Source organism: Rhea pennata, chromosome 1, assembly GCF_028389875.1.
Source record: "Rhea pennata isolate bPtePen1 chromosome 1, bPtePen1.pri, whole genome shotgun sequence".
NCBI lineage: Eukaryota > Metazoa > Chordata > Aves > Rheiformes > Rheidae > Rhea > Rhea pennata.
Window position 1 is genome coordinate 216440605 of NC_084663.1, and position 13856 is coordinate 216454460.

Below are 13856 nucleotides of genomic sequence, written 5' to 3' on the forward strand. Positions count from 1 at the left end.
CTGATGAGACCAGCACAGAGAGGGCAGCTCATCTTGGCTGGCAGCACCTTCCAGTTAAAATGGTGAATTAAAGTTTGGCTGTTTCTGCAGCTTCCTCAGCTGCCAGCTTTCCCCGGCTCTCTTCCACGCTGTGCTTGGTGTACATGCCTTGAGCAGTGCACCTCAATAGGACAAGGCAAATGCAAGCAACAATTATTTAGTGTGCTTTCACTGTTTCCATGTGCTCTTGTGTGTGCCTTTCTTGTGAATGTTCTGTGTGGGGACAATCTCCTGCTATGGTTTGTGTTGATAGCCCTGATCTAACACCAAAAATTACTTAAGTACTGGCTTTGCCCCCACAACAAGTAGAAAAATGTGGCAGAACCTTACATGTATTGCATACCTGGGGTAAATACTGGGTCACTTGCACTTGTTAGTTTGAAGTGAGCAGTTAGCCGTGTTGGATAACTCTCCTGACTGGTATTCCTTTTGGCAGTTGTGCTCTGGTCTCCTCAACGTGCACAGGAAGCTGAACTGCACACTAGCCTAAGCTGGCAGGGTTTGGTTCTGTGTCTCAGCCCCTTGCTGAAGCAGGATAGTCTGTGGGGGCTCAAACACCAGAGAAAAGAGGGTGGGAATGACCGAGAGGAGTCAGCATGGGGAGGGCACAGCAGCACTCCATAGGAAAGGGGAAGCATTGGGGTTGCCTCTTTCACGCTACAGGATCTGCGTGTGTGCAGGGAGCAGTGCAGTGAGGTGGACGTAGCAAGGCAAACTCTGCAGGCACGGGAAATGGCAAATGAGACCTTAGGCCACGAAGGGATGAGATGAGAAGGATCCTAAGGGTGATCCTGCTCGGCACTGGTGGCCACGGTGAACTGGCCTGTAGTCATGCTGCAAAAGGCCCTAGTTAGCACAGACAGACAGGGCCAAGTCTACCACTAGTCAGCTGCTCGTGGCAGGGGCACGGGACTGGCAGGTAGAAATGGGCTGGATAAGGGCATAAAATGCCATTCTCGCTGTGCCAAGTGTGGGAGCAAAGTCAGGTGCTGCGGCCACAGCCTCCCCCTTGCTTTTCTCTCGGCATCCTCAAGGACCAATAGCAACTTAGGGGGATGTCAGTGTGCTGCTTTCTGCACCACCAGCTGTGCCTGAATTTGGATCAGTCTTGGATGCCTTGGCCATGCTGCGCTGAAGACTGCAGCCCCTCTCCAAACATCCTGGGCAACTGTACACTGGCCTTGGCTGAGGAAGGGCTTTGGCTGCAGTGTGTGCCTCTGAGCCCACTGCGGGCATGCCTGGGGACTGCATCTCTCACCTGCGTCATGGCCCTCCAGGGACTCCTTGGCAGACTTGTTAAATACCTCCAGGTCCCGGCTCTCGGGCAGCTGAGCCCTCCTCCTGTGGCTCCATCCTTGCCCCTGCAGCAGTGGACCCGCATTCCTTGCAGGAGCAGGGCTCAGGTGAGAGCTTTGGGGTCAGGCCACCCTCCCATGTCTGGGCTGCCTCGGGCTGTGCTATATGGGCTTTCTTGGAGGAAGGAGCCCCCTTGTATTCTCGTCTTGCTGGTTTTCTTCCTCTCTCCCTGCAATGCAGAATACGAACTCCTAAGAGCTTTGTGCATTGATCATGATGCTCTCAGGAGAATGAATCTGTACAGAAAGAGGAACAAGATGCTGTTTGGGGGTGGAGTGGGGATAGGGGTGATGAAAACATGGAAATGCCCTAGCCTGTAAGAATTTAGCCCTGTTAGGGACTCGGCAGTGGAGGCAGAGCAAGTAGAGCTGTCCTGCGTGTCCCTCTGCACTCAGCCTTGAGCTCTTGGCATCCCTGAGGCCATCAGCAGCCTCTCCTTAGAGCATCTGATGCTTCCTCAGCAACCATGGGCAGCACAGGAGTGTGGCTGCTGTGGGGGAGCTCTGTGACCGATCGACTGAGTGCAGTGGGAGGGCAAGGAAGGGTGCAAGAGCTGTAACACTGCAGGCCAAATGTTCCACTGGAGATGTCTCCGTGCCTGGCAGGCACTAAGGGGCCCAGAGCCGGAGAGCTGTTGCTAGGAAAGAGCTGTGGAGCTTATGGCCCTTCTGCCTCTGAACCTGGACCAGGAGAAGCTTGCAGATGGAGCTTGCAGCCCAGAGCCCCAATTCCTTCTCCAAGCTGCCTTGTGCTACGTGCAGAGGCAGCCTGGCAGAGGTGCATCTTCCCAAACCAGCTACGGCATACTTGATGAGAAGAACCCTCCGTGACCTTCCCCAAATTCACCTCCCCAGCTGTGCTTTCTGGCATTATCCCTGACTGGGGTGCCTAGCCTGGGCCTCCAAAGGCTGGGACTACAACGCTGTTACAAGGGCACGTGCTGTAATGAGTCCCAGTCTTCAAGTCGGTGGCCCCATCTCAAACACGGGGCACCTCCTCCCGCAGCAGTGTTCAGCCTGCAGGTACGTTGGGGCTGAGAGCAGAGCTTCCTCCAGAAGGGGCAGGAAAAGTGCTGAGCAGAGGCAGGTTGTAGGGTGGGCAGCCACACTTGCCATGGGGCCACCGCCCCATCCTCTGGCACCCCCTCCAGAGTCATGAGTACGTCTGCAGATGGCGAGGACCCCCATTTCGTCACAAAAAGCACCCCGTGGTTGTGCCTGTGGCACTGCTGCAAGGCAGGACAGCTGAACTTGCTCGAGCTCCAGGTTGCTCCCCTGGGCTGTAGTATTTTAGCCCTGTTGTTTCCAGAGGGACACCCCTGCTTCTCCCACCTGTGGGGCAGGTTGACAGAGGCAGCTGCAGCAATGCCCAAGCCATGAGCTGCAGGAGCAAAACAAGCAAGCGACTCACTGAACAGAGCTGTTGTTTGCCCCAACCCCAGGATCACAGGACTGCAGAATGGGGGGAAAAAAAGAAAGAAAGAATCATGTACGTTGGAGGGACCTCTGGAGACCTCAGGCCCAGCACTGCACTCCAGGTCCTGTCCCGCAGAGGCGGCTGCTCAGAGCTGTGTCCAGCTGGGCTTTGAATGTGTTCCAAGACAGAGCTGCAGCAGGATGTCTGGGCTCCTCTCCCAGTGTTTGACGGCTGCCTGGGGAAAAGCACTTCTTGACGCCTAGTGGGACCTATCCCCGCTGCAGCTTGTGCTGTCGCCTCGCAGCTGGTTCTGGGCCCCCCTGAGGAGGCTCCAGCTCTGGCTTCCCTCCCCGCAAGGAGTCCCAGTGCAGATGAGACCCCCTCCTCTCCCACCTCCCGCACGCAGCTCTTGGCCTCTCTCGTGGCCCAGGCTCCAGCCCCGACCCACCTGTGACTGCAAGGGGCTGCCTGCAGCCTCATCCTGGGGGGCGCAGACTGGCTCCAGTGCCCACACGTGGCCCCAGCAGAGCTGAGCAGGGCTGCAGCTGTGGCATTGGCCCCACTCATAGCTCTGCTGCCAGCACAGCCCTGGAGGCAGTTGGCCGCTCTGCTGTGAGCACCCACCACTGATTCATGGGCATCATGTTCTCTGCCAGGACCCCAAGCCCTGCCCTGCAAAGCTCCTCCTTCACAGCCTCTCCCAACCCCCTTTCCTGCACAGCACTCTTCCACCAGCAATGCAGGATTTGGCCTTTGCCTTCATTAACTCCCTGCAGTCCTGACAGCACGTCGGGGCCCTTCTGAGCAGCAGCCCTGCCGTCCCCACGAGTCACTCTCCTGCTCTGTCGTCCTTTGTGGACTTGCTCAGGTTGCGCTTCACCCCTGCGTTCCGGGAGCAAAAAGTAAAACATGTTCTGGCTTCTTACAGCCATGGCCACCTGAAAGGAAGAGAAAATCCATTTCCTTGCCCTCTCCTTTACCAGCCAAGTAGCTGGGCCCTGTGTGAGCCACAGCCCCACCACGACCTCTGCTGCTCTGCTGTCAGCTGACAAATGCACATGCTTTCACAGGTTCTTGGATGTTTGCTCCCAGCAGCACCATTTCTCCAGCCCAGTCGTGTCATCTCTGAACTCTACCGCCTTCTCCCACTCTCCCACTTTCCTCCTGGCTGGCATCCCTGGCCTGGAGAAGGAGCAGTTCTGGATTGCCTTCCCCTTCAGCATTATGTATGCTGTTGCTGTGCTGGGGAACATCACCCTGCTTGTCTTCATAAAGACAGAGCCAAGCCTGCACGAGCCCATGTACCTCTTCCTGGCCATGCTGGCCTTCACTGACCTCGTCCTCTCCACATCCTCTCTACCCAAAATGCTCAGCATCTTCTGGACAGGCTCTGGGCAGATCGGGTTTCTCTCCTGCCTTACTCAGTTGTTTTTCATCCACACCTTCTCGTCAGTGGAGTCGGGAGTGCTCATGGCCATGGCCTGGGATCGCTACATTGCCATCTGCTACCCACTCCGGCACTCCACCATCCTCTCCATGCCGGTGGTGCTGACCCTGGGGAGCGTGGTGCTGGTGCGTGGGGTCATCCTCGTCAGTCCCATGTGCTTCCTGCTCCGCAGGATGTCCTTCTGCCAGCAGCACGTCATCTCCCACTCCTACTGCGAGCACATGGCTGTGGTGAAGCTGGCATGCGGGGAGACCAGAGTCAATGTCGTTTATGGCCTCTTTGTGGCTTTTGTGGTGGCTGGGTTTGATGTGACTCTGATTGTTGTGTCCTACACTGTGATCCTTCGAGCAGTAATGAGGCTGCCATCCACAGAGGCAAGGCTCAAGGCCTTCAGCACTTGTGCATCCCACGTCTGTGTCATCTTGGCACTTTACATCCCTGCCCTCTTCACGGCCTTCGCCCACCGGTTTGGCCAGAGCATCCCTCACCATGTCCATATACTGGTGGCCAATCTCTACCTGCTGGTGCCCCCCATGTTAAACCCCATTGTTTATGGAGTGAGAACCAAGCAGATCCGCGACAGAGTGGTCCTCCTCTTCTTACAGCGGAAGGGAACCTGACTCTCCTCTCTCTGACTGCTTGCCTGCTGAGACCCGGTGGCTGTCACTGTGGTAGCTGAGTGCTGGTATGTTGCACTGCATTGGCCCCCCTTCTACGAAGGGAAACCCCTTTGAGGACCTTCCTAAAACTGCCCTTCACTGCCCCTGTCCTCCCTGTGCGGGGCTCACTGTGAAGTGCCCTTGCCTGTGTATGTGTCTACCTTCATATGTGCAGACCCTCTGATTCTTCGCTCGCCTGCTGGTAGTTGGGGAGGGGGCACTGACATTGCACAATTTTTTTAAAATATACATCTATGTAAACCCCCCCAATAGCCAATGGCTACTGCTTTCCCATGACCACTCTCTTCAGGGATTTGGGTACACATCCTCACACTACCCTACTTTATCTTCTTCTCCTTCATCTGGAGGAGAGATGACTGATAGGGTAGGGAAGCAGTCTGTAAAATTCCATGACTTTAACAGGACATTTGAGAGTAATTTTCTGTCTCTTTTAATGCCAGAATAAGGAAGCATTAAATAAAATAGCAGGTGGCTGATTTAAAACCAATTACAAGAGGCGTTTTTCACACAACAGGATTAAGGGGACATGTCAGAGTAAGTTGCAAATGCCAGAAGTCTGCAGAGTCTTAACTGAACGACAAGACAAATCCTCAGGAAAAAAATCCATTAAGGAATATTCATCACAAAATCCTGCTCTTAGTTCAGGAAGTGTCCAAGCCTCAGATTGATAGAAGCTAACAGAGAAATTATCCCCTGGTTCCTGCAGCGTTCTTGTTCCTTCCCTGAACACTTGTCTCCTGCCACTGTCAGTGACACAACATCAGCCAGACCCTCCAAGCTCCCTCCAACATGAGTAGAGGTTCCTCAGGCACCATTCACTTCCCTGGCAAGGAACAGACCTACCCCAGACTGAGGACAGAAAATAAAAGTGACCTAGAGCTTAGAAGGATCCAGCCCCTTGGAGAACTGCTGAGAGTGTGATGAGGAGGCAATACACTGTGTTGAGATAATCCACCAAGTTTGAAAGGCGGGAGTCCTTTGCTGACATCATACCCTCCAGAATCGGAGTGAAACAGTCTCTTAGCTGCTGTATCTTCTCACCTTGTGGGGGGATATCTGAAAAGCAGAATGATGTTGATACCCCTTGATTTGAAAATCTGTTTCCATAACCAAAATTTCAGCAAAGAGAGCTTAACACAGCAGGAAGTAAGGACAAGCAAGGCGGTGGGGATTCTGGGGCCACAGAAGACAAATTCTCTCTAGTCAAGGCCCTTTCTTGTCTGTCCCATTACCTTCTCCCCAGATGAATAAGTTGGAGGAAGAACCTTTGTAGAAGAACTGAAAATGACAGGATCCATGTGCAAGCTTTGCAACATCCTTGCGATATGACCAGTAAGAACCTGGAAGACACTTGCTGATGACACAAGATGCTTCGCCCAGAACACCTCTTCGAGCAGAGCTGGGACCAGGTGCTGGATATACAGACATGGGGCAACTGCTGGTCTGGGAGAGGCCAGCTACCATCACTGAAAGGCTCTGTGGACAAGTGCTTCTTTTGAATGAGCATTGGGCAGATGCTCTAGTGTGCTTAAGGCACAAAATGAGGGAAAAGAGATTAAGAGTGCCTGTATTACTGCTATCTACACCACACCACACCTCTGCTTGGCAGTGAACAGGAGACACATTGCACAACTGTGTGCAGACACCATCACACACACACAGCTGGCAGGCAGGTGATCAGAACAGGTATATACATCCCTCCCACCTAGTGACAGGACATGAATGAATTTCGTATCTCTTGAATATCCAAGAGCAGATGGGATTTGTCACTGCTCTGCCAACTCTAGGCTTCAGCTCTCGCACATCGGTAGCAGCAGGTCCCAAACTCCTCTGAATGGCATCACCTAGCAGACAACAGCAAACTTTTTCTGCACATCCAGGCAAACCAGGACTCAAGAGACTTATTTAGACCCAGTGATGCCTTATGTTGTAGGAATATAGCACAGAGAAGTTTTCTCAGATGTGTGTCTATATGGCTCCTTGCACAGCGGGGACTTGATCCCCAAAGCTCATGAACATTACCATGTGTCACAGGCTACTAGCTCTTTGCCTAGAAGTGAAGGCAGATTTGATGTTGATTTCCTATCTTTTTTTTGTCTGTTCCCTTGAGTTCCTTCATTCAAGCTGCCTGTGGGGGTTTCATAGAGATCTTATAAGCAGCTGTGTGAAGCATTAGTCTGACTCAGGCTTTCTCAGTGCAGTTAAAACAGAATCTCTGCAGCAGAATTTGGTAAGTTTCTGAAATGCAGAAGAACAGGAACATCACAGTGAGGTTTCATACCTGCTCAGATGACACTTACAGAGCCTCATCTTGATGCTAATAGGTTTAGCTATAGGGTGTTCAAAAGCAAAATAAGGATAAGGTGTTTTATCCCTTTTCTTTGTTCTAATTAATATCTTAATTCATGTTTGTTTTTTCCCTCCAGTTACAAGAGGGTTAGAAAATATTAGATCTAGAAAAGACTGTTGTGGTGATTTGTTGTGGTGTCTTGCATCACATTTCCAGAAGAATTTTGTATCTGACATTCATCAAGTCCATAATATAGCCTTCAGGCAAAATACACATCTCGGTAGAAATTCTGTTCTTAGTTTTACAGTTCCAAAAAATGAAGATTTTTGTCAATGTTTTCTCTTTTTTTTTCAGATTTTTCAGACTAATAGCGTTTTATTTCAGTTCAATTTCTGAGAACCTTCAGTTTCCTATCAGTGGGTCACATTGTGCTTGTGGGCTCTATTGGAAGGCCATGTGTGTCCACCACATGGAGACAGATGGACAATTTTTACATCATTTTGGCTTTTATTTTCTCCATCAAATAGTCTAAACTAAATAAATCCTTCAGTAAGAGACTTTTTTCCCCTTAGTACAAGAAAAAAACCTCTCTCCTTTGATACAGCTCTGAAAGATTTGATCTTATTTCCTGTTCGATGTCAGTGCTCTTCTTGAAGTTTTGGAGCTTCAGTTCCCAGAGGGATCTCTAATTCGTAGCAGTGACTTTGCTGTTGCGCAGTTGCTCAAGGGTCTCCCACTCCGAAGAGATTAGGCAGCAAGCCTTGCCTCTCCAGTGCCGTCTGGCACACAAGCACCAGCTGCCTATCCCGGCCCTTCCCACCGCGTAGATGAGGGAGCCCGCATTGCCCCAAGCTGCAGTCCTGCATTTCTCTTCCTCTGGGAGTTCTCCGGTGCTGACACTTAAGGTGAAATCTGCACTACTTCTATACTTTAAATTTTCACAAATCATTATTCATTTCTTTTTTACTGGATGAACAATTACAGGCTTTGTCAGATAACCAGTCATATTTACAAGTTACATTCTGAGTACTGGAATTCAGCTGCTAGGAAGAAATCTGGATCACAGGGATTTAAAAAGCCTAATTCAGTGTGAAATGAATATATACGATTGAATCATAATTTATGACTCTAAATCAATAATATTTTTTTTAAAAAAAAAACATTATTTGGGGGAACTTCTAATATATTGATGTAGGTGATAAATTTCCAAACTCCTTTATGCTTTGGTCTAAGACTATGCCTCATTACTGGATATTTTACCCCATAGTCATCAATTAAGAGGGAAAAATAATCAGCAGCACATTAATTAACCACTGCTATGAACCCAGGTGATTTATAAAGTGATAGCATTTGCCTGCATAAATATGCATATGTGTATTTTCTGGTTTGTGAGCAGTACCCTTATTTTTCAAAGGTTTTTCTTTCTGCTTTAAATATAGATACTCCCAAGTCCATCATGTGGTCTTCCAACAGCTCCAACTCCTCCTGTCATTCATTCTTTCTGAAGCATCCCGGGGCTGGAGGCTGCCCACATCTGGCTCTCCATCCCTTTCACTTGTATTTACGTTGTGGCACTGGTGGGGAATTGCACAATCCTCTTTGTCATCGGGACCGACCCAAGCCTCCACGAGCCCATGTACAGTTTCCTCTCCATGCTGGCCATCACGGATTTGGGGCTGTCTCTGTCTACAATGCCAACTGTGATGGGTGTTTTCTGGGCCAACCACAGGGAAATCAGTTTCGATGCTTGTTTTGCTCAGGGCTATTTTGTTCATTCATTCTCTTTCATGGAGTCTTCAGTGGTTCTGGCCATGGCCTTTGATCGCTATGTGGCCATCTGCTACCCGCTGAGATATGCCTCCATCCTCACCAGCGCCAGGATAGCCAAGATCGGGCTGGCTGTCATGTGCAGATGTCTCTTAGGGGTGCTCCCATCCCTCCTCCTGCTAAGAAGGTTGCCCTTCTGCCGGTCCCATGTGCTCTCCCACTCCTACTGCCTGCACCAGGACATGATCAAGCTGGCATGTGCAGATGTCACATTCAATAGCCTGTATAGTTTAGTGGTGGTCATTCTCGTGGTGGTATTAGATCCATTGCTAATAGTTTTGTCATATATGCTGATTGCTAAGGCAGTTGTGAGCATTGCATCCCCAGAGGAGCGTCTCAAGGTTTTCAACAGCTGCTTGTCCCACATCCTGGCAGTCCTAGTACTGTACATCCCCATGGCTGGCTTGTCCATGGTTCACCGTTTTGGCAAACATGCTTCCCCTCTTGTTCACATCCTCATGGCCAACATCTACCTGATGGTCCCCCCTGTGCTGAACCCCATCATCTAGAGCATAAAAGCTAAACAGATCCGCAGGGGTGTCCTCAGGGTCCTCACACCAAGCAGGGTCTTCTCCCTGTGCCAACACCAAATATAAAGGATCTTCACTAACAGCTCACCACAGACAAGTGGGATGAACTCATTATGGCATATACATCGTTTGAACGTATTCTTATGGGTGAAGATAGAAACAATTCAGAACTATTTATATTGGATACATTAACTGTGTAAAATTATATCACAGTCCTTACTCTCTTATTCCGTCCTTGAATTGGGATTTATCATATGATTTTCTCTACTCCATGGGGTATATTTGTGCTGCCCACAGAAGGAGTTCATGCCCTAGAAAAACATAAATATACACAATTTTTTTTCTTCCGGCCATTGTGGTTGTAACATAGCTTTCTCAAGTATTTGTAATGAGCACTATACTGAAGAATTAAACTTCAGTCTAGGAAAAAAAATCAGTATATGATTAGTCACATTGTTTTCATTCATCATGTAAGCAGCCTTTCACTCACCCTTTAGGAAGTCAAACAATGCACAAGGATCAAACACCTTTGTACCTCACTGAAATGTGGGTGAATGCAAGGGGTTTGAATGAACATGTGCCCAATCTGTTTTAATATTGGATGCTCAAGTCTACCAAATACCATTCCATCATGCTAGATAGACAAGGCACAAAGGTAAATTATCTGGTTAATTTTCAACTTTATCAACAATCCTTACACTAAGCATAATTAGAAATCCCTGGATAGTGGAAAGTGTTAGGGCTTTAGGCAAATTTCTGGGCTGCTGTCTTTCACCTGCTCTGAGATTACTGTAACTGAACAGGAAATGGAAAATTACTGGACACAAGAAATGGCTGGACACAACAGATCAAAATGTGAGAAGTGAAAAAAAATGTGCAGAATCATGATGAATGCCTGAATAACAGGTAGTTAAAGGGGAGTTGTGCGCTAAATGGCCAGACTTCACAAATAACCGGAGGGGGACACTGGAGACCTTGTAGGAAGTCTTGCCAGGCAAACAGGATCTGTGTAACCTACGTAACAGGAGAACAGCCAAATGGATGGATCACGCATCCTGCTGTCATCATGTTAGCACCAACCCAACACTTCCTAAAAGAACGGTCACTAATGGCTTTCCTTAACTGTGCACAGTAAATGCTTTCAAACTGTGATGCTATGATGGCGATGACACACAGCCATGCAGATGTGCCATCGTTCTCCTTTAGCAAAGTTCACCCCATCTACCCTTCCTGCTTCCATGTGTCTGACACACGTGTTAGTAGGAAGAATTATTACTATGTTATTACTCATCTACGACACAGCCTGTTAAGTCAATAGCTTTGTGTTGCTCAAGTCCAGGTGGGTAAGTGGTGAGCAGCCAGGATTTATACAGAGTTCATCATGCAGAGAAATAAAATCTTTTGCAATGCCCTGAACTTAACCAGGCAGCCATGGTAAAGGGTTGAAAGCCTGTGGCTGGGCAGAGCTGGTATCAGCTCCAGGCCAGGATAAATCTGGCTCAGGAACACCACCAGTCTCATTGTGTAGGGTTCAGCAACAGCATTTGAGAAGCTGGGCGAGTGCCTTTGGGTTTCACATGTGCTGGAGGAGCGGGTGGCCTTTGCAGTCCACGCGGCGCAGCACACAACCTTGGCACAGCGGCATGCAAGGGTGTGCAAGGGCCAACAGCCTGACAGGCACTTGCCTCCCAGCAGCGACCACCCTGCGCCCTGAGGCATCTAGACCGCAGCGCTGCTTTGCAGTTACAGAGCTAAATGTGCTTTCAGTAAATGCGTGTGTTTAACTGGCCTCAAACCTCTCCTGATCTTTAGACTCAGCCATTAGACAATAGTCTTATCTCTATTTGTTTATATACTGCAGAGGCCATTCAGTTTTAATGTACATTTTATCACTGTTTTAAACTCTTGAATACTGGGAGATGTGAAATAATACAGCTGCCTCAAACATCAAATCAATGTAAATACAATGAGAATATGACAAGAGAAGATGACTGTGAGTAGTAAGTTATTAAACAATATTTCCTGTATGATTCCTGGAGCTAAAGCCTATTTGTTTATTTACTTCTATTACATTACCTGAGAGGCTGCACTTAAAAATTCAGAATGACACACTACTGAGGAAATTGATATCTGTTGCACATTATTTTCTCCTGCTCAGTGGAACAAATTTCTCTTTTTGTTACCCAAGATGTTGACTCATGTGATTTTGTAGTACCAAGTTTTATGTCTTTCCTTTACCCAATGTAAATAAGCTACATTAAAAAAAGGGAAAAAAAAGAGTAAAAAGTGAAAAGTGTTGTTACCCATCCCAATAGGTAATAGAGCTGAAGGAAAAAATGGCTTTTCATTTTGCAGAGGTGAATTTAATCATTTAACAAAGTACAAAGCAAAGCAGTTTGACAAGAAACTTGCTTGGGTTTATTTTTTGAAAACAAGAACCCTGAAAACATTGTTTTAAGTAGCCCGAAATATTTGATTTTACTTTTAGCAATATGAAATTACACCATCATAAATAATAAAAATTTTTCTTAAATCATTTAATACACTTCAAATGACACTTGGACCTACCGCCTATCTCAGAAACTGCAGAGGTAAACTGTTTGCAGAGTGCACAAATGTGCTCTTTATAAGCACTTTGGGACTTATGTCCATGACCTACAGTCTCTAATCTAGTTCTTATGATGATCAATCAGTTGTTGCTTTGGTTTTGGCATATGTAATGTCCCAGATTCCTGAAATAGTGGGGAAAACGTGTCCCTGCAGACCTCAGAGTCCCTTTACGTCCCAGCGTCAGCTTATACTAGCACATGGTTCATAGAAAGAAGAATAGCTTATTTTCATGGGGAAATGTTCAGAGCCTTCAGGACGAGAAAGTCCAAGCACCAGTGCCCCTGAGCAGTGCTGCACATCGGGGTGGTCTGTCTCTCCAAAAGCACAGGACCACAGAGAGCAGTTGCAGCTTCACCTTTCTATTAATCTTTCCTATGGATCCAGATCCGACAGCTTGTTATGGTAATGACCTAAATCATTCAGATCTTTTGTACAGCTGAAATGCTCCAGGAGCCACAAGCGCTGAGGCCAGCAGCCATAGGCAGCAGCCTGCACAGTTTGGACCATTTGTGCCAACCTCAAATCGACTAAATAGTACAGGCACTAACAAAAGTATTTCCCCAACATTTGGGTCATTGGATCTCGCTCCTTAGTTGGTTCCATCCACTTGCAGCCAGCAGTCTGCAGTAAGTATCCATATTTGCAGTGGCGGCTGTGTTGAATTTGTGCAAGACCGCTGCATTAATGTTCAAGACCAGTCCTTGAGAGCACTGTGCCTCTCCAGAGCCACACATGCACCATGTGCTTGAACAATGAGCTCCAATTTTTGCATTTCTGTGCCACCATTCCTACTGCAATTAAAAGCAGATAACCAAGTATATTACACTTTCTCTACCAACGCTTAATAATTAATCAATATATGATTATCTTGATTATCTTCTTTGCAATTAATTTCTCCAACATTCTTTGTGTCAAGGACTTGCTTAGAAACCTAAGGGCTAAATGTCCCTCTATCAGGTATCAGGTCCTGAAAATTGCAATATTTTTGCCAGTAACTACATGTATGAAATTCTTGTTCTATATAGCACATCAAAAGACAGCCTGACCTTTTCAGTCTCCTTTAGCACACAGTAAGCTGGATGGCCTCAAGATTATACTTTGATATTGTGCAGCTGAGGTTGTGAGCATGAACACAAAGAACTGAGCCCAGAAGCACAGATGTGAATCAGATTGCACTCTTTCTTGCATACAAAGAAGCGGACAACTCTTTGAAGAACAGACATTTCAAACTATGGCAAATTATGTTCTATTGAAGCACGCTCAGACTGCTGCTGAGATTGCATTGTATATTCAGCCTTTGCAAAATCAGGAAAGCTTCTTTTGCAATAGATTAACTCATATACTAGGCAACTTCTCTCATTGGTAGCTAGGTTTGTGCACATGGACGAAAAGGCAAGTTTTCAGGCAGAGACATTCCTCTCCAGATCTGAACACATTTGATGTATGCACTGTCTTTTTTTTCCATTAGTTTTCTAATCGTGTTTCATATTAAATATTGCATCCCTTGAATAATACCTCAAGGTTCTGAACACTTGTATTATGTATTTGTATTGTGCTACTTTTTTGCCCCAGTAGTCACTTTTTATCTTACATTCACACCCACACGTTCTCATCTCCTGTGTCTTCCTTTTTGGCCACGTCCCTGACCAGCCTTGATCAGC

The 13856-nt window shown here is 47.6% G+C and overlaps 2 protein-coding genes across 2 annotated transcripts; both read left to right on the forward strand.

Annotated features, from left to right (window-relative positions):
• Positions 1-616: 616 nt before the first annotated feature.
• LOC134142037 (olfactory receptor 52R1-like) lies at positions 617-4878 on the forward strand. The gene is made up of 2 exons (XM_062578761.1): positions 617-629; positions 3926-4878. Exons 1-2 carry the CDS (start codon positions 617-619, stop codon positions 4876-4878), a joined length of 966 nt encoding a protein of 321 aa, XP_062434745.1.
• A 2666-nt stretch (positions 4879-7544) lies between these two features.
• Positions 7545-9564, forward strand: LOC134142045 (olfactory receptor 51Q1-like). The gene is made up of 2 exons (XM_062578774.1): positions 7545-7600; positions 8736-9564. The coding sequence occupies exons 1-2, from the start codon at positions 7545-7547 to the stop codon at positions 9562-9564; spliced, it is 885 nt and encodes a 294-aa protein (XP_062434758.1).
• Positions 9565-13856: the final 4292 nt, after the last annotated feature.

Coding starts and splice junctions, on each gene's coding strand:
- LOC134142045 (XM_062578774.1), top strand. CDS start 7,545: ATGAAGATTTTTGTCAATGTTTTCTCTTTTTTTTTCAGATTTTTCAGA. Junction 7,601..8,735: donor AGATTTTTCAGACTAATAGC/GTTTTATTTCAG, acceptor TTCTTTCTGAAG/CATCCCGGGGCTGGAGGCTG.